The 21,457-nt window shown below is 40.1% G+C and overlaps 2 protein-coding genes across 2 annotated transcripts; both read left to right on the top strand.

The window, feature by feature from the left end:
- Positions 1-5,263: 5,263 nt before the first annotated feature.
- On the top strand, positions 5,264-6,193 carry LOC105008305 (odorant receptor 131-2-like). Its single transcript, XM_010867578.2, has one exon. The coding sequence runs from the start codon at positions 5,264-5,266 to the stop codon at positions 6,191-6,193; it is 930 nt and encodes a 309-aa protein (XP_010865880.2).
- A 5,641-nt stretch (positions 6,194-11,834) lies between these two features.
- LOC117594754 lies at positions 11,835-20,689 on the top strand. The gene is made up of 4 exons (XM_034293475.1): positions 11,835-12,686; positions 16,798-17,066; positions 20,057-20,352; positions 20,418-20,689. Exons 1-4 carry the CDS (start codon positions 11,835-11,837, stop codon positions 20,687-20,689), a joined length of 1,689 nt encoding a protein of 562 aa, XP_034149366.1.
- The last annotated feature ends 768 nt before the right edge of the window (positions 20,690-21,457 follow it).

Raw genomic sequence — 21,457 nt, 5'->3', positions numbered from 1 at the left:
ACGGTCAATCTCCCTCTGTCTGGGGCTCCATGCAAGATCTCACCTCGTGGGGAATCAATGATCATGAGGAAGGTGAGGGATCAGCCCAGAACTACACAGTAGGACCTAGTCAAAGACCTGAAGAGAGCTGGGACCACAGTCTCAAAGAAAACCATTAGTAACACACTAGGCCGTCATGGATTAAAATCCTGCAGCGCACGCAAGGTCCCCCTGCTCAAGCCAGCGCATGTCCAGACCCGTCTGAAGTTTGCCAATGACCATCTGGATGATCCAGAGGAGGAATGGGAGAAGGTCATGTGGTCTGATGAGACAAAAATAGAGCTTTTTGGTCTAAACTCCACTCGCCGTGTTTGGAGGAAGAAGAAGGATGAGTACAACCCCAAGAACACCATCCCAACCGTGAAGCATGGAGGTGGAAACATCATTCTTTGGGGTTGCTTTTCTGCAAAGGGGACAGGACGACTGCACTGTATTGAGGGGAGGATGGATGGGGCCATGTAACCGGAGATCTTGGCCAACAACCTCCTTCCCTCAGTAAGAGCATTGAAGATGGGTCATGGCTGGGTCTTCCAGCATGACAACGACCCGAAACACACAGCCAGAAGCATCTCAAGGTCCTGGAGTGGCCTAGCCAGTCTCCAGACCTGAACCCAATAGAAAATCTTTGGAGGGAGCTAAAAGTCCGTATTGCCCAGCGACAGCCCCGAAACCTGAAGGATCTGTAGAAGGTCTGTATGGAGGAGTGGGTCAAAATCTCTGCTGCCGTGTGTGCAAACCTGGTCAAGAACTACAGGAAACGTATGATCTCTGTAATTGCCATCCAAGGTTTCTGTACCAAATATTAAGTTCTGCTTTTCTGATGTATCAAATGTCATGCAATAAAATGCATATTAATTCCTTAAAAATCATACAATGTGATTTTCTGGATTTTTTTTTAGATTCCGTCACTCACAGTTGAAGAGGACTTCTACATGCTTTGTAAGTGGGAAAACCTGCAAAATCGGCAGTGTATCAAATACTTGTTCTCCCCACTGCATCTCTTAGAATTCAGGCCAAATACTTTGATCAGACCAGATCATCGTTTTCCTCATTCTCTCATAATCCTTCAGATGACATGTCATATGTATTTTTTTTTTACTAATGACCGGCTTCTAGAGTCTAGCGACTCTAACATAATGGCCTGATTGATGGCTTCGGACATGGTTGTGCTCCTGAAAGTATCAACCATCTCTGCAGAGAAACTCAGTGGCCATTGGGTTCTTGGTCACCTCCTTAATGCCGGTTACTTGGTTAGGCCAAGCAGCCAGTTCTAGGGAGAGCCTTGGTGGTTGCCAACTTCTCTCATTTCACAATTATGGAGCCCACTGTTATCCTGGGAACTTTCAATTATTTTGCAATTTTTGTATAAGCCTCCCCAGATCAGTGGGACTTCATGACTAGGTTCCTTGGACTTCATGGCTTGGTTTTTGCTCTGACAGTCACTGTTGTGTAATCTGAGCATTAACAAGTACAATAGGTGGATGTGCCTAGATAATGAGAACAACAGAAACCTCTCTGTTTAGATTCTCTCTGTAGGTTGTGCTCTGATAACCACAGGAATGTTTACATTGACCATTTGGCATGGGGGTTACTGTCTTGGAAACCTAATCTTTGCTAGGTAAACACGCCTTCAATGTATATACCAGCTTGTTGTCACGCCGTGATTGGTTTCACCTGTCTCGCTGTTGTTTCCTCCCCACCACCAGGTGTCTCCCATGTTCCTGTTACCGCTTGTCAATTTATGCCTGTGGTTTCCGTTCGCCCACTGCCAGATCAGATTGTCTTTTCATGCATTTCCAGTGTTTACTCCCGTGTTACCTGTCTCCTGTTACCCGTTCTCTGCTCTGCCTTCCCAGTTACCAAACCCCAGCTGTCCCTGACCCTGATCCTGCCTGCCCCCTGTGCTTCTGCCTTGTGGACCACCTCGTTACGACCTTTGCCTGCCCCCGACCTCGAACCAGCCAAATCCTCTGTTCCTATAGTGTTCCTATTAGTTTTCTGACCTCTGCCTCCCTGCCGACCACAAGACTGCCTATCCCTGCTATAAAGGTCTGTGCACGACACCTCTCTGCCTCTGTGTCCGCATTTGATTCCACACCGCCAGCCCTGTCACTTGTAACTGGCATTATTGTGTTGTTTTTCCCGGTTACTGGTTGCTGAGAACAACTGAACAGTGAGTCGTAAAACTACACCATATAACGAATTGTCAAGATTGCAAAAGCGTTTGGTAGTCGAAAACAAGACCTGGTTACTCCCTGACTGGGCCACAAATTACATTGTGTAAAATATCTCAAGGGGTGGATAAATTGGAGACAATACCTGGTTAGTCCCTGACTAGGCCACAAGTAAAAACTTGCAAAAAAATCTCCAGGGGTGGATAAATTGGAGAAACGCTGAACTGTATTTCGTTGACAATGCTTTTATGCGATTATACAGCGACTTGTACAAGTAAAATATAATGCAGTCCAGTTGTACAAATACGATGGGAAGAGGACTGCAGCCTCTGGCATGACGCGTTCATATTTAAATACAATGGTGTAAATAGGACACCATGAAGAACGAAAAGGATCATTAACAACAATACATGGAGTCGAAATCAACAAGAAAAATAACTTTTTCCGGCTAAACAAGATGAATTCCGAGGAAGTTGCATATGGACAGATGGAGAGTGTGGTACATACGAAGAGAGAAGACAAAGGAAAGGAAAGTTAAGATGGCCAAGAAAGGACAACAGTTGTAAGGAGGAAAAGGAGAAGATTCATTTTGTTTGACCACCTGGCCGACCAACGGTAGTCTCAAGATGGAGTCTCTCTTATGGGATCCTGGAATCATGGGCGATACTAAGAACTCACATGAGCTTTAATAATCATTGATTCAGAGTTCTTAAATGTTTATTTCCTAAAATGTATCGTACCTAACCATTAAATGAAGCTGGAACTTATCAAGGAAACCTGATCACCATCCTCAGTAACAGCCAAGCTTATTTAATTGAATATTACATGTAGTTTGAAAAGCACTTGGAAGGTATATAGCATGTTTTAATAGGCTTTCGAAATAGCCTGTTTTCTGTCATGCTTGAACATGTTTTAATAGGTATTCAAGAAATAACCTATTTTGTTGTGCTTTTTCATGTTCACTATGTAATTTTAAATCAAATGTATTTATTGCGTTGATGATCATTTTTAAAACCCTAAGGCCTCATTGGGGGTCTCATGACAATTTGGGTAGGCTTTAACCATCTGTTGTGTGGTGAGCTGATCGTTAGCACACGTGCATCTGAAACCTAGTGATGAATTGGAAATTGGTACAATGATTTTCTAATCTGGTAAAATAGTCTCATGGTTGTCTTACAAATGGTTAAAGTATTGTGTTTTCTCTCTCATTATATATTGTATAAGTGGTAGAATGAAGAATCCACATGGTGATTAGCAGCGCTTGACATTCACTTTTTTGCTCACCAGACATTGTGGCTAGTGGTTTTCCAGTGTTACTAGCCACTCAGCATTTTCAATTGCCACCATTTTGTTGTTGGGGAATTACGTTTTATTTGATAAAATCTGACTATGGTGTGATACATCTTAGCCTGTCTTGTTCACTGGTTCAATCACTATTGGGCAAAGGTGGTACCCCACCAGACACCTCTCTGTGAAATACAGTATATAATGTGGCTACAAACTTGAAAAAGACAACTATTATAGTGTTACATCTGCCCTGTTGTCCATGTCCACTTGAGTAGCTAATGCACGCTACAATGTCCTCTTTAATATCAACCAAAATATGCAAGCAATATATTTATTCTTAACATAACGTAAAACTATTAACATGTTATTTAAAAAGAAATATGAGATCACCCATCAGCTTTATAATTAATCGCAGTCAATATTATTGTTGTCTATTTTTGTTATGCTATGTTCTTGTTAATATAGACATGCATAAAAAACGAATAATTTTTTCCCCATCCTTGCCTTGACGCCACGTTGTTTATCTTCCTCGATTTCCATCAGCTGTACCCGGCTCTGCTGCTGTCGCTTATCCAGCGTCTTCACGTTCATATTTTTATATTGTTAGTAACTTAAATGATATATTTATAATTTAAATTATATATTTTAAATTATATATATTTTTTACTTTGTATTGCATATATAGCCTAATGTTTTTGGTGATTAGTATATACCCTGTGTGGAAACACACCCCACCTGGCAACACTCAATATGGAAAAAGTTTCCTCCTACCATCTGTTTATGTGCAGTGTTTAGTTTTCTATATGAGCTCAAAATCATGTTTCACCATGCCAACACACACAGGCGGTGTGAGATTTTGGGAAGGCTTTTGCCTTTGATGATCTTTGAATGCAGGAAAAAGCCTGTGTATAGATTGCCATCCGCCAAAGTGGCTAGTAAGAGTGACTGCGTTACACGCCACAGCCAAATTCTACTCGCGGGTGCCAAGGTCAAGCCCTGGTGATTAGTTTTGAACGTTAAGGAGACATTCTCTCTGTAGGTTGCGCTCTGATAACCACAGGATTGTTTACATTGACCATTTGGCATGGGGGTTACTGTCTTGGAAACCTGATCTTTGCTAGGTAAACACGCCTTCAATGTATATATCAGATTGTAACTGGGATTACAGTGAGAAGAGACTGAGCCTGTAAAATCATGAGCTAATAGACTATCAAATGCTGCAATAAATAATTTAATTACTCCCTCCCTTGACAACCAGGTATTCAATAATTATTTCAGCCACTATACGAAACAGCTGATTTCTAACACTGAAGTTTGAGACTTTTGTTATGCAACTCATAAGTTTGGGACAACTCGTAAAATAATTGACCTACCAGTTTGATAAAGGTATTTGGATCAAATAATATAATTTCCCAGTATCTAAAGAATAACATATATTGGTCCCCACTCTAATATTGTTAATTTAAATGAGGGGATGAGGTTAATCTAATGATTAATGACACCATTCCTTTGAGAAATACCCAATAGGTGAAACACTATAAAGACCTCATGCAGGGCAGTCTTGTCTGAGGGCTCAAGAGGAGGCACTTTGAAAATTACCACTTCGTACAGTGCTGCTATGGTATGTGTTATCTATTGTTACAGGGTTAATATAAATTCATGCTTAAATGTAATTGTTTTAACATGTTTCTGAAATACAATTACTGGCCATAGATAGGCCTGCTGCACATAACCTTTTGTCACTGGTTGTTACAGCGTGTGACATGGCGGTAACCAATGCTACAGGTGGTGGCAGCGGCTCTTCTCTACAACTGGCTGTTGACAGAATCCTAATTGTCCAGGTGATGAATGCAATCTTTATTACCATCATCTGTCTGCTCATCTTCACCTTCTTTAAAAAAGACACATTTAAATACAAAACACGTTATATCTTCTTTGCTCACACACTGCTAACTGACTGTCTGTTCCTAATCATGACTAATAACTTGCTACTCCTGACTTACTTTAAGGTCACCATGCCGGCTGTGGCGTGTGTTGTCTTCTGTGTTTTAATGAGTGAGTTAACATTTGTGACCCCGCTGACACTGACAGCCATGAGTCTGGAGCGCTATGTGGCCATCTGCATGCCTTTGCGTCACGGAGAGCTTTCCACTCGGCGCAGAAGCATTCACTGTATCTTCTTAATTCACAGCATCAGTGCCATACAGCCCATGATCAATGTTTCCATCTTCTTCGCCTCGGTCCCTCTGAGCTTCTATAAGCAGCATAAGCTTTGTTCAGCAGAGATTCTTATTGCACACAATTGGCAGAGACATCTTAGATCGGCTATTAATCAGTTATATTTTCTGATCATGGTAATCACTATTGTTTTCACCTATGTTAAAATAATGGCAGTGGCCAAAGAGGCATCATCAGACCGTAAGAAGTATTCATCTAAAGGTCGTACAACTGTGATTCTCCATGCTGTCCAGTTGTTCCTGTGTCTGATCCAGCTGTGGTGCCCTTTCACAGAAGCTGCCATCCTGCCTATTGATTTGCAATTGTACATTGATGTGAAATTCTTTGATTACATTGTTTTTATTCTGGCCCCCCGATGTTTGAGTCCACTTGTCTATGGCCTAAGGGATGAATCTTTTTTTCTTGCATTGAGACATTATGTATTTTGTGGATGGAATTACAGAATTACACTATAAATAGCTGATCATATGAAAAGACTGTAACATCCTGTAAAATGTTAACTGCAAAATAAGCTTTATTTGTAGTCACTAATAATGGCTTTAGAGTTTTAGATGTTACAAATAAATATACAAAACATACTTTTCTAAATCATGTTATCACATGAATTTAATTATAAATAATCACAATCTTGGAATATTTAGTTAGTATCAATGTGCATTTCCATAGATTCTATGAGTCTCTGGAACTCTACTGGGGGGAAGGAACACAATCCATCCAAAAGATATTCCCTCATTTGGTGAGTTGATGACAGTGATGGAGAGCCCTGTCTAACACATCGGTCCACGATCTCCCAACTGGGTTGAGATCTGGTGACAGTGAAGGCAATAGCATGTTTCAAATCCTTTTCATGCTCATTGAATCATTCAGTGACTCTTCGTGCCCAGCGAATGGAAGCGTTCACATCCGGGAAGAGACCCATAATGAACCCTCTTTCAAAGTCACTTAGGTCCTTTTCTCTTGCCAACTTGATCCAAAATCCAATCCAAAATGGGCCTGCTTTGCACTTTTATTTACCCTACAGAACATGATAGGATGTTTATTGCTTTATTGTACCATTCAGTTCACCTCTATGGAAGCATTTGTTTTTGTAAATTCATGTTTTTTCTTGAATTTGTCAACCATCCGAATATTTTCTTAAAACAATACCTAATGTGTGCATTGATTAACACATCTTGGTCTCTAGATTATACTAGGTCTTTCCCGAAACAACATTTGAGGAATTCCCCATGCAGCAAACATGAAACATAAATGTTCTTTATTATTATAATCTTACTATTGTTTTGGGCTGAATATTGAAATTTGCTATTTTACCAGCTTGAATTTTGGGTAGGGATAGGAGTAAGTTGATTCTAGTCAAGGTGTAAATTGAGCCATCTAGAGGTAAATTTACCTATGTGAGGTTTTACAGAAGTTGAGCTTCATAATTTATTTTGTTTTTGGCACTATGGTGACTGTCTCTCAGATTGGATAATGACTGATTTATTGTTCAGTTTCACCTCCTACAAACATTAAAACATTCTAGGTATCAAAACTGTATCTGGATGTTTATATATTTCTAAAAATTAACTTTAAGCTAGTTAGGACATTTGAATACAAAACTGGGCCGAGCTCCAGTAATTTCGGTCCATTAATTCTGCCTACAACACTATATAATGGAAATCAGCTAATTAAAATGTTATTTAGCATTCTTCAATATTTTATGTTCTACTTACATAAGCACAAGACAGCACATGCAACTAAAATCTAATGAGTTGCAGGTTACAGAACCAGGAGCTGGATGACTGTCACAATACACAGAAATACAATCGCATGACAAACTATGACAACAAAAGTCAATTAAATATGTTTCTATGCATAGAAACCTTATGGCACACACTCAACATCTATGCATAATGTTTATAAAATATCTTCATCCTTGGGTAGTCAATTCCACTGGAACTACTTTGTCTTTGGCCTTGGCTAATGGTTGTATTCAAGAACAGTCATTTTTATTAATGGATTTACAAAGGTAGCCCAATTCTGATCTAGTAATTTGAATTAAATCGCCAAAGATCCAGATATTGTACAAGCTGCCAGGTTAACCAATCTTTCAGGTGAATTCAATCCCCAAAAAAATGTAAAGCCCATTTCGCAGCTGAAATCGTCAAGTATTATGAGCTAGTTGATCTGCAACAAAACCAGGATGATTCGGACAGCTATGAGTCCTCTGGGCCTGGTAGTCCCTAGGTGTGGTCCAATGGCTCATGTCCTCCTAAGTTAAAGCAGAAGAGGACACAAGGACAGTTAGACACCCTACTCCCTTACTCCACCGGGTAAATAACATAGTAGCATAAATCCTTGGGGCTGAGGTGGGGTTCCAGTGATACTGTGACCCTATCCGAGAGTAACCCCGAATAGGAAGTCATTCACTCCACCCACTTGGCCAAGCATCAACTACAGGGACACCAACCAACAAAAGCCACCCTGAAAGACGGCTGATTATTGCCCACAGTTCACTCCCATTGCATGACGGCTGCAGCAGAGAATAACAGCAAGCCAGTGACTCCGCCCCCAAATGGCATTGGAGAGAGGACATACCAGTAGCCCTTGTTGCCTTTCCCAGTGAGCCCTTCTGGCAAAGGCAACAAGTGTGGAATGTAAATCCAAGCCTTTCTTGTCACCTTCACACACCTGGGCCAGACTACACTTAATCATAAATCTTACTGAAGAGATATTTGAAGGTTTGCACTGAGTCTGGGTCGCTCACCTTAATTGGCGGATCATTCCACAACAGTGGAGCTCTATTTGGGAAAGCCTTTCCTCCAGGTGTTTGTTTAGAAAGCCTTTGTAGAATTAGAAGGCCTGCATCTTGTGATCTTGGGGTACATGTATTGTAGGTATGTATGGACCAATTCAGAGAGGTAAGTAGGAGCAAGTACATGTAATGCATTATGGATTAACAACAAACATTTAAAATCCTCCCTAGCCTTCACATGCCAGTGTAGACAAGCTAATACCAGAATAATGTGTCCAAATACTTTTTTCTAGTTAAGATTCTAGCAGCCTTGTTCAGCATTAATTGAAGTTTAATTATTGATTAATTAGGGTAACCATAGAGAAGAGCATTGCAGTAATCTGATCTTGAAGTAACAAAATAATTGATTCATTTTGCTGGATAATTTTCTTATGACAAATCTCTGACTTTTGGAAAATGTCCTTGCACTCCAATTAGGTAAATACTGGCCACCCGTAATACAAAACATATCCTGTAATATCGTAGGAGGACCAAGCGGTGTTTTACATGTTGCCTCATGATACAGTTATCGTTATTTTTAGGGTTATTTCAAAAGTTTAAAATAAAAGGTTTCAGTTAATTTAGTTTATTTGCTTTTTTATAATAATATTAGACATTCCAAAACTCAGTAGCTAATGTCCCCCTGTTATCAGCCATCCCTTATTACCAAGTTTCTAGCGGTTGGAGAACTAAACCTCTCTCAAGTTCAACATTTAACAGCACGTATTGCATTTGAAAATACAATTTCAGCTAGCCCACCACCATTTATTATAGAGATCTTTTAGGGTTAAATAACGTTTTTAGATTTAAAAAAAATTGTAGGCTATATTGATATTGTTTTGGACAGGTTCGAAATCATGAAATTCGACTTGTTTCATTTTGATTCATTTTGCTGGATAATTTTCTTATGACAAATCTCTGACTTTTGCAATGTTCCAAAGATGGATAGAAGACGCACTTGAAATGCACTTTATATGTTCATCATCGAAGAGATCTGGGTCGAGGGTAATGCCAAAGTCTCGCACAGTTTTTTGGAATCAAACCATACAATCATCAAGCTTCAAGGTGAGATCTGCAAATAAAACTCTGTTTCTAGGGTAAAACAAGCATTTCATTTTATTCTGAGTGAAAAAGGAAGAAGTTCTCTCTCATCCCCTTCCTTATGTCTGAAACACATGCTTCCAAAGTAGCTAATTTAGGAGCTTCCTGTTTCATCAAAATATACAAATGTGTGTCATCAGCATTACCGTGAACATTGACATTGTGGTACGGATGACATCACCCAGAGGCAGCATATGCAGTGACCACAATAATGGTCCCAAAACTGAGCCTTGAGGAACACCAAAACATACCTTTGATTTGTCAGTGGACAGGCAATCCACACACATGAACAGATATCTTTCTGATAAATAAAAACGAAACCAGGTAAAAACGTGCACGCTTAGCCCAACATAGGTTTCCAATCGCTCCAATAGAAGGGAGTGACTAATGGTGTAGAAGGCAGCACTAAGATGAAGAAGCAACAGGACATCAAGGCATTGAGTTATTTCATTCTGTTTTTATTTTACTTTTTTCTGCTACATTTAGTGAGATTGGTATGCATTTGGATGAATGTATTATGTTCAACAACAGAGGACCAAGCACAGGATGTAGTTCCTTAAGTAGTTTAGTTGGAATCAGGTATAACATATCAACGCTGGCTTGACGTTTGCCTTTACAGTAAACAATTTTCATACCATCCCCTTTTGTAAAATGATCACAAAAATAATAAATTAAACCTACAAAAACGGAAACACTGCATAATCTTGTGGCTATGCCACTCAGAACCATGGGCAAAAACGTTGATGTTTTGCCAACCCCCATGGACAAGCCCAGTTTCCTGATTGTGTCATTACTAGAGGTTGGTTGCTTGTTCTAGTTAGTTGCTCATTGGTTGCTCCTCCAATGTGCTGACTTGGTTGAGTGATGGTCTGTCCACAAAAACAGTAAATGCCAGTTTCTAATCATTTGAAATATATATTGTAGGTCCTAAAAACAATACATATGAAACTATAACATAAAAACATAAAAAATCTTGTAAATCAAAATGACAGTGGAATGTTTTATGGTCCCTATTTCAACAATGCAGTGTTAAAAGGTAAGATGGATAGATAGTAAAGATAATAAAAGATGTACTGAAAAATCTAAAAAAGAATATGTAGGCAATAACAAACAAATAACAGTAAAAATAAATACATGTATCTGCAAAGCTGCACATGGGACGCTCTTGGACTTTCCAGCACATCATTGTTACTAATCACAAGGACAAGTTGACCCTCCAGTGGTTACAGCAGAAAAAGGTGAAGGTTCTGGAGTGGCCATCACAGCCTCCTGACCTTAATATCATTGAGCAACTCTGGGGAGATCTCAAATGCGTAGTTCATGCAAGACGACTAAAGACTTTGAATGACCTGGAAGCATTTTGCCAAGACCAATGGGCACCTGCAAGAATTCTGGGCCTCATATACAACTATTGCAAAAGACTACATGCTGTCATTGATGCTAAAGGGGGCAATACACAGTAGTAAGAAGAATTAAGGTTATGCAGACATTTGAACAGGGGTCAGTACATTTTATTCTTTGTTGCCATGATTTGTTTTATTATTGTGCCATTCTGTTATGACCTACAGTTGAATGTGAATTCCATAAGAAATAAAAGATGTGTTTTGCCTGCTCACTCATGTTTTCTTTACAAATGGTACATATATTACCAATTCTCCAAGGGTATTTAAACTTTATATTCCTGACATGACAAAATTTTCCCCTGACAAATGCTATCTTCATCTCTCATGATACTTAATATATACCAGTTTACCGCTAGCAGACAAAGGTTTACCCAGCTCTTGATTGTGAACTTATTATTTGCTAGATCTCTGGAGAGCTATGGCCAGTGTTGTTTTTTTACTATAAAGGTTGGGAAATCAGTGATGTTGTCTTAGCTAGAGACAGGAGGAGAATAAGCAAGACACAAAGACACAAAATCAGCATAGTTATTGTACAATAGTTATTGTTGGGTACTTGTTATTCAAGGACTACAGTAAGACCATGTTTATTTCAGAAAACTTCTGCTGACATTGTATATAGCCTAGTAAAATGGTCTAGACTGATGATAGATGTTGGTTCTATTTATGGTTTAATTTCATGTTTGACTACTATCCTCATACTGACATTGTGATTGATATTACATTATTATTATCTTTTCTAAAGCAATTTCAATGCAGAATTCAAGCAAAGACAGTGAAGGAGGTCTTGTTCTTCCAACAGTAATACCTGCGTCTGTCAGAATGGTGATCGTCCAAGTGTTAATGGCCATCTTTCTTTATGTCAACTCCCTCATGATTTTGACCTTCTTTAAAAAAGCAGCCTTTTTCACCAACACGCGATACATCTTCTTTGCTCACACACTAGTCTGTGACAGTATATTTTTAGCTTTGACGGATGCATTGCTTGTGATGAGTTACTCCAGGGCACCAATGAAAGGTGGGCTGTGTATATTTTTGGTGGTTATCTTAGGAAACCTGACAATTGCCACACCACTGACACTAACAGCCATGAGCCTGGAGCGTTATGTGGCTATTTGCATGCCTCTGCGGCACAGTGAACTCTCCACACCGATGAGGGCCATGTACAGCATCCTACTTATCCAGGCTCTCAGCTCTGTTATTTGGATCATCATGATTTCCATCCTCTTCTCAGCTGTGTCCCTGAGGTTCTACACCAATCCTCTAATCTGCAGTGTGGAGCAGATGATTGTTTTCACATGGCAGGGGCACCTCAGCTCAGCTCTGTATCAGTTGTACTTCCTAGTCATGTCCCTGGTCATAGTTTTTACCTATGTAAAGATCATGGAGGCTTCCAGGGCTGCCTCATCAGAGAGAAAGACATCCACCAATAAGGGCCTGAGGACAGTTATTCTCCATGGCTTCCAACTTCTCCTTTGTTTGATCCAGTTCTGGTGTCCTCTGATAGAATCTACAGTAATGAAGATCAATATGAATATGTTTATAGAGCTTAGGTACTTTGATTATATATGCTTTTTTCTTGCTCCTAGATGTCTGAGTCCACTAGTATATGGATTAAGAGATAAGGATTTTATGGTGGTTCTGAAATATTATGCCCTGTTTAGATTTTCTAAGGTTGTTCTTTTTAATATGGACAAGCCGAAAAGGAGAAAGAAAATCACATGTACACCTGTATGGTAAATGCAGTTCATAATGAATGATTTAGGAGAGAAAACCCTGTAATATAGTGAGAGGATCAAGAGGGGTTTTATTTTGCTAAATGTTTGTTAAGGATTATTACAAATGTGTGAGTTTTTGTTAATTTACTTAAATCAGTTTTTTCATACATTGATATTCAACAATGCAAATCTCTGAAGTAACAAAAAAAATGTTCACCCCTATTGGATCACTTTCTGAGTGACTATTAAAAGATTACATTAAAGCTACATTTATTCTGTCCTATTTTTGCAAGGGTTTGTGGTTTTATTATTATTTGTGAGTTCATTTTAGAGGGGAAGATGAAGGTCATTTAAAATTGTTTGTATTGTTTTATATTATAGGAAAATGTTTCAAAACCTGTATTTTTACACTGATTGGTTTGTTTGAAATATGCCTCATGAACAGAAGCATATATAACATTGCACTGACTTTTTCTAAATTAATCCAATCTGTTAGTTTGGCTTTGTGCATCCAGTGGGTATTCCAGTATATATTTCATATTGGTTCTGAATTATACTGCCCATTTAGATATTAAAAAGCATTTCTGTTTTAATATGGACTAAAAAGGAAAATGTCCTTGCACTCCAATTAGGTAAATACTGGCCACCCGTAATACAAAACATCCTTTAATATCGTAAGAGGACCAAGCGGTGTTTTACATGTTGCCTCATGATACAGTTATCGTTATTTTTAGGGTTATTTCAAAAGTTTAAAATAAAAGGTTTCAGTTAATTTAGTTTATTTGCTTTTTTATAATAATATTAGACATTCCAAAACTCAGTAGCTAATGTCCCCCTGTTATCAGCCATCCCCTATTACCAAGTTTCTAGCGGTTGGAGAACTAAACCTCTCTCAAGTTCAACATTTAAATGCACTGGAAAACAACAGCACGTATTGCATTTGAAAATACAATTTCAGCTAGCCCACCACCATTTATCATAGAGGTCTTTTAGGGTTAAATAATGTTTTTAGATTTAAAAAAAATTGTAGGCTATATTGATATTGTTTTGGACAGGTTTCGAAATCATGAAATTCGACTTGTGCGACATACCACACATCATGTCATATGAAAGTGATCAGACGTAATGATTTTTTTTCTGCTGTCCTATTTTCATGGTTCCTTGATTCTACAAAAAGAAAATCCAATTACTGTAAAAGTTCATTGAAATGTCTCAAACCTAATTTCTGTTCTTTCAAAAGTTTACGTTAGTTCTTGTGATTTTATGAGTTTGACAGGAGCAACTGATGTCTCATTCATTTTTGGGGGAATGCTGAGGTGGCATAAACAGCACAGAGGACCACTGACAATCAGGTTGGTCATAGGATCTATTTATTTTCAGTGAAATATTACTCCAAATATTGTTCAAGATCAGCTCACTCTGAATGGACTTTTTTTAAATTTAATGTACAGTTTTCAAAGAGATGCAACAGATTTTTATTTTTTTTCAAACATTAGGGAATATACTGTAGGTGATCCAATAGTGTGTAGTACTTCAAAGGAAAACACATTTTTGTAATTTTGCTCAAAAGCCTACATGAAATTGTGTTGAGTGAATAACCGTTCAATTATAAGGGACAAGTAGAAAGGCAGGGGGGTTGGGGTCATTCAAAACCAATTCATCACCCTGCCCATAATCAAAAACATTTTCATATGGCCCTCCCTTGAACTGGACCTTTTTTTGCATACCATCCCCATTCAAAACATTTACTCACTAATGATGATTAAAACCAAAAAACTGTAACAAATCTGTAACAACAAAACTGTAGGAACAACGTTCTTCAAAATGTGGATATCTAATAGACCTTCAGAACAGTTTAGCTGACACTGGAGTTGTTGCTCACAGGTCTACCGCACAATGTACCTTAAACAGTATGTTCACATTTGTGTAATATGTTGAATCCATAGAAAATGCATAAATGGTAATCCTGTATACATTTGTGTAAAAGGGAGGCCTGTTTCACCTTGTAACAGGTAGAGCTTTTTTCATTCTTAAAATTTATATATTTCAGTTATATTTTATACATTTTTTTAAATCCTGAAACAAAATACGATTAAATGTTATTGTATTTTTTTTCATATGTTTGAGTTTAGCCTTAGAAATTCAATAGCATTTACGAAAAGTGTGGCATGACAACAAAAGTGGTATATTCAGACTCGGGGGAGGACGGGATAATCCTCTTCCGTAGAGTATAGCTTTAGAAATTCAAAAGTGTCTACGAAAATTGTGGCATGACAACAAAAGTGGTATATTCTGACTCAGGGGAGGATGGGATTTGTAAAGGCCTATGGCTATTTTGGATTAATATTCAGTCCTCAGTCCTTAAAGTTAAAGACTATCACCATGTGGATTCTTCATTCTACCACTTATACAATATATAAGGAGAGAGAAAACACAATATTTTAACCTTTTGTAAGAAAACCATGAGACAATTTTACCAAATTAGAAAATCATAATTCTACCAATTTCTAATTTATAACTAGGGTTAGATGTACCCACGTGTGCTAGTGAACAGCTCAGCACACAACAGATGGTTATCATGCGGTGGGCCTCAGTTAAGGCCTACCCAGATTTTAGTGAGACCCTCCTTGAGGTCTTACGGTTTTAAACATTATTATCAACGCAATAAATAGATTTGATTCAAAATAACATAGTGAACATGGCTGAACAAATGGCTGAACTGGACAAGTTGAAAAAAGGACTTGAAAAGTTGAAAAAGGAACTGAAAACGTTGAAAGCAGGAACAACATCTAAAGCCCATTGAAAAAGAAACCAGGATCATGTCACTATTGTGGAATCCCGGGCCATTGGCAGGATGAGTGTCGGAAGAAGAAGAACCAAAGGAAAAATACATTCGTACATGATATTGCATTTCTAAGACTAACCTCAAAAATTTGCTAAACAATAAAAAAACTAAAAGCTGCAGATGGTAGCCCATCCTCCACCGAGCCCGAATATACCACTTTGGTTGTCATGGCACACTTTACGTAGACCCTATTGATTTTTAAGGCTAAAATCAAAAATGTTAAGGAAATTCAACTGAAAGCCGTAGATTGTAGCCCATCCTCCCTCGAGTCAGAATATACCACGTTTGTTGTCATGGTACACTTTTCGTAGACCCTATTGAATTTGTAAGGGTAAACTCAAACCTTTGCAAAAAAAAATTAAAAAACGAAATGCCTAGATTGTAGCCATCCTCCCGAGTCCGAATATAGCACATTTGTTGTCAAGGCACACTTTTCGTAGACGCTATTGAATTTCTAAGGCTAAACATTTATTTATTTTTTTATCTAAAAACTAAAAGCCGTAGATTGTAGCCAATCCTCCCTGGAGTCAGAAAATAGCACTTTTGTTGTCATGGCACACTTTTTTCGTAGACGCTACTATAAGGCTAAACTCAAACCTTTCCAAAACCTTTTCAAAAAACGAATGCCTAGATTGTAGCCATCCTCTTAAGTCCGAATATTTGTATATTGCCTCCGACATCATCCACTCTTCCTCAGCCTTTATCAGTGAGTGCTTATGGCTCCGCTAGCCCCTCCCGCCCACTGCAGTGGTAAACTGTAGACACACCATCTCTTGCTCTCTTTTACGCTTTCAAAATGAAGAGAACGAGAGCATCAGGTGGCACCGAAATTAGATTCTAACAGGGCGAGTGAAAAAGACATGAGTCTCTTCACATACGCCACGCCTTAGCTCATATCCAGTGGTCAGAGTAGCCACAGTTACGATGGATGTCCACTGTTCCGGGATGAATTATAGACTGCTCAAACGGCCGCGCTGCCTTCCCGGGATGCTTTGCGCAACCGTAAACAACGGTGTTCATAGAAAATGAATTGTATCCATCGGAGGCAGCGGGCGCGCTGGACCAGTGGACATCCTCCGTTAGAGTCAAAACCGGCGCGATACGATTCACCAGAGGAAGGACTAAACGATTTCAAGGAAGGGCTAGCAGCGATCGCATCAGCCACACAAGAATCATTGTTTTGTCGTGCTTCAGTTAAACTCGTAAAATTTATGTTTTAAAGCCACCGGAGGGGCTGAAACTGGTGGGTAACGTGGACAGCAATTGGCGGGCTTTTAAGCAACAGTTCGAGTTGTACATGGCTGCCATAGGACTGGACAGTAAACCTGACGCCCGGAAGATAGCATTGCTACTTACGGTAGCGAGTCCCCAAGCCATTGAGGTTTTCAACACGTTCAAATTCGACGAAGGTGAAGACAAAGAGAAGTACAACGCCATACTGGGAAAATTCAGTGCGTATTGCTCCCCACAGAAAAACAGAGTGTATGAAAGGTATCTGTTCCGTTCACGGATGCAACAGCCCAACGAAACCTTTGATTGCTTTGTGACTGATTTGAAGCTTAAAGCGCAGTCATGTGATTTTGGAGATCTGAAAGATTCTATGATCCACAGTCAAATAGTCTATGGAATTCAAGAAAAGAGGATAAGGGAGAGCGTGTCACACACTAATTTGCATAATGCCGCCCGTGATATAGTGGGAGACCTCGAGTACCGTAATTATCACAGTATTCGCTTTTCTCCTAAATGCTCACTTTTTAGAACCAAGAGACAATTCTTTTTATTTTTTTCTATTATTGAGAGACTGTAGAATTGTCTTTCCACACAGCCTGAGATACTTCGCAAGTTACATGAGGGACACCTTGGCATTGAGAAATGCAAAAGAACAGCCAGGAATGACGTGTATTGGCCCGGAATCAACAAGGAAATTGAAAATATCATAGGAAAATGTGAAACATGTAACAAATACCAGAGCAAACATGCAAGGGAGCCTATGTTGGTCCAAGAACTTCCCACTGTTCCTTGGGAGAAAGTTGGAACAGACTTGTTTCACTGTAATGGCAAAGACTAATTGATAGTGATAGATTACTATTCAAACTTTCCTGAAATTGCTCTGCTCACGAGTGCAACTTCCAACAGTGTCATTACTCATGTCAAGTTCATTTCTGCCCGGCATGGGATACCGAAGACTATAGTGAGAGACAATGGTCCGAGCTAGAACAGCAAGGAATGGCAACAGTTTGCAAGACAATATGGATTTCACCATGTCACTTCAAGTCCTCAGCACAGGCAAATGGCAAAGCTGAAAAAGGAGTGCATATCATCAAACAGCTTCTCAAAAAAGCCACAGACAGTAAGTCTGATCCTTATTTAGCTCTGCTAAGCTACAGAACGGCCCCACTTGAATGTGGTTTATCACCAGCAGAACTGTTGATGAATCGCAAGTTCCGCACAACCCTACCTTGCTATACAGACACCAAAGAGAATGTGGAGACAGACAAAACTGGAGAATATGAAATGGAAACAAAAACAGCGTTATGACAAGTCAACCAAAACCCTCAGACCACTTGTCAAAGGTGATGTGGTGCGTATCCAAGATCAGGATGCGTGGAACCGGAAAGCTACTGTTCTCCAGGAGGTCGGACGGAGATCTTATGAAGTAAGGACTGAGGAGGGTCACATGCTCAGAAGGAACCGTCGCAACCTTCTCAGAACCAAAGAGAATTTCAGAGAAACAGAATGTGAAGATGAAGATGGAAATACCTCTTTGTCACATGCAGAAACAGTGTCAGACCTGAACTCAGATGGAGGTGTGCATGTGGACACGAGTGTTGGTCACTCAGGGTCACCTGTTTTGAGGAGATCTGGGCCTCAAGTCAAAAGCCCAGTCAGACTTGATCTGTGAATCTATGGACTGAATATGTGATGTTTTCATTTTGTGTGTTTTCAAGTGAGATGTAAAAGAGGTGATCTTTGAAGTTCATTTGTAAAAAAAATTATAATTTTGAATTAGGTTTTGTTCACAGCTTCACAGAAAGGGGATGTGTTGATATTCAAAGAATCAACTGTAACACCTAGTGTGACCAGAAGAGGGAACTAGTTAGTGATAGGACCAGGGGGTATGTTGGTGGACAGACGAAGAAGGATGGCTAATAAAGCTAGTTGGTTGTGATGATGTTTGGTCGTACATTAAAGTTTGAGCACAAGCTCATTGTGGATTAAAAAACAAAGTCTCATCTTTAAGACTCAAACAACACAAACGCCACCAAAAAAACAGAAGCACCCACACAACCGGGTCAAAGCCAACTCCCTCGACGAGACATCCCTGCAAACCCACACCGGAGCGATTAGCAACCTGCACTGACGCGTTCCCGTGGTGACGAAAACCCATGGCGACGAACCAACACCGGAAGACACATCTACCTACTGTAGAGCCAGATACACAGGGTTGTCTCTTTCCCAGTCGAACAGATGTGAACCGAGCCAGTTATAGACAGAATGTCATGAAAAGTAGACATCACCGTACGCGATCCCTTGCTCTCGTTTACTATTTCTAAAAAAGGGAGAGAACGAGAGCATTAGGTGGCACCGGCATTAGTTTCTTACAGGGCAAGTGACAGACATGAGTCTCTTCACATACACCACTGCTCATATCCAATGGGGCATGAGCGGCAACAGAGTTCTTACCAGCGCGACACCAGCCACCAGAGGAAGGGCTAAGCTATTCCTATCCGGAAAAGGGAGTGCCACCACAGACACAGTCGCAAGGGGATTAAGACTCAGTATGTATTTTATGGAAAAGTAAAAATCGCCGTAGCATATTACAACCAAGAGACAATACATCTGGGGGCTGAACAGTCGGAGACCTAGGTCTCAGCCGGCTCCACGACTAGCAAAACCATGGCACTGAAGCTCAGTGAGACGCAGCACCCGAGACACTGACTCAGAAGGAAGGATGTGCTCACTTATATAGGAACAGGTGTGCCCTGATTGACTGAGCGGTAGTGCTGCATGACGTAAGCTAGATTTTCAGCTGAGTCGTCATTATGACATAGGTAGCTAGCTGGTGTAGCTAACTAGCCGAAACCCTGAGGGGATTCGAATGTTGAGCACTGTTATACACAAATACAAAATAGCTACACACCCCTCACCCGCCCAGCCTTTGGTATGGCGGATCACACCTCCATTCATCTCCTCCCATCCTACAGACAACTTCTAAAACAGGGTTTTTTTCAGCCAGTTCAACGCTGGAATGAGGAATCCATTACCACTCTCCAGGACTGCTTTGAAACAACAGATTGGCTGGTGTTCTGTGTTGCAGCCGATGGGGACATTGATGAATACACAGACTCTGTCTCAGCATATATCTCCAAATGCATCGATGATGTCGTCCCGAGGGTAAATGTTAGGACTTTCACCAACCAAAAGCCCTGAGTTAATGGTAATGCCTGTGCTATGCTCAGTGCACGGTCCTCTGCCTGTAGTTCAAGGGACATGGAGGCTTTGAGAAGGTCCAAATATGACCTAAAGAAGGCCATCAAAGATGCAAAACGAGACTACAGGGATAAGTTGAAATCTAACTACCATAGCTCTGACCCCAGACGCATGTGGTGTGGACTGCAACACATCACAGACTATAAAGGGAGAAACAGCAATGCCCTGCCTGCCACCTCTCTCCCCAATGAGCTCAACACCTTCAATGCACGGTTTGAGGCGACCAACACCATTCCTTCAGTGAGGCTTGCTGAGGACCAGGACAGCTGCACTCTGTCCCCAGGGGGTGCACCAACCAGCCAGTGGAGGTTTTCACTTCTATATTCAACCCCTCCCTTACTCTGTCTGCAGTCCCCACCTGCTTCAAACAGGCCACCATTGTCCCTATACCAAAGAAACCTTTCATCACCTGCCTGAATGACAACCACTCTGTAGCACTGACCTCCATCATTACAAAGGGCTTCAAGCAGCTGGTCAAAACCCACATCTGCTCTACTCTTCCTGACACCTTGGACCCCTTTCCATTTGCATCCCACCCCAATAGATCTACTGACAAAACACACTTCCTTCTCCTACCTGGAAAGAGGCAACACATTTGTGAGGATGATGTTCGTGGACTATAGCTCAGCATTCAACACTATTGTGCCAGCTAAGTTTGGACCCTGGGACTTAATTTCCTCGTTATTCAGTTGGATCTTGGATCTCCTGGCAAGTAAATCCCAGGTGGTGAGGATGGGCAACCTTACCGCCTGTGCACTGACACTGAGCTGAAGTGGAGAGAGTCTCTGAATTCAAGTTCTTTGGTGTGTTAATCAAAGATGACCTTACCTGGTCCTGGCAAGCAGACTCTGCAGTAAAAACTTCCCAGAAACGCCTATACTTCCTGAGGACATTCAAGACATTTGGCAAGTCTGCAAAACCTGGTGAAGTCAGCGAAGCACATCATTGGTTGCTATATATGCACATTCAATGCACATTATTATATTTTGGTGTACTATTCATAGGTACTATTACACTCGTTTTTATAATATTTAAAATGTATTTCATTTTGCCCTTTTCTATACTCTTTGGAATTGGTGCTAGTTAACATTGGTATGTATATTTTTGACGGACCGCGTAAGCGGAGGCAGCTAAGAAGGGTGAATGTCACTGACTGGCTGGCTGGCTGGCTGACCCTTGTTAAATTGCATAGTGGTTAGAGAAGCGGACTTGTGAACTATAGGTCCTGAGTTCATTTCTCCTCGCAGGCGAAGCAAAGTATGCATTGTGAATTATATCGTATTGATGAAAACTTTGCTGGCTAAAACCTGAAATTGTATACGGTTATATTGCGACTGTTTTTGGCATGGAAAAGTTCATCTTCAGTCTCGCTAGAAATTGCTCAATTGTAG

This window comes from Esox lucius, chromosome 1 (assembly GCF_011004845.1).
Source record: "Esox lucius isolate fEsoLuc1 chromosome 1, fEsoLuc1.pri, whole genome shotgun sequence".
NCBI classification, from domain to species: Eukaryota; Metazoa; Chordata; class Actinopteri; order Esociformes; family Esocidae; genus Esox; species Esox lucius.
The sequence above is the reverse complement of the archived record's forward strand: the minus strand, read 5'-3'. Positions and strand labels throughout refer to the sequence as shown.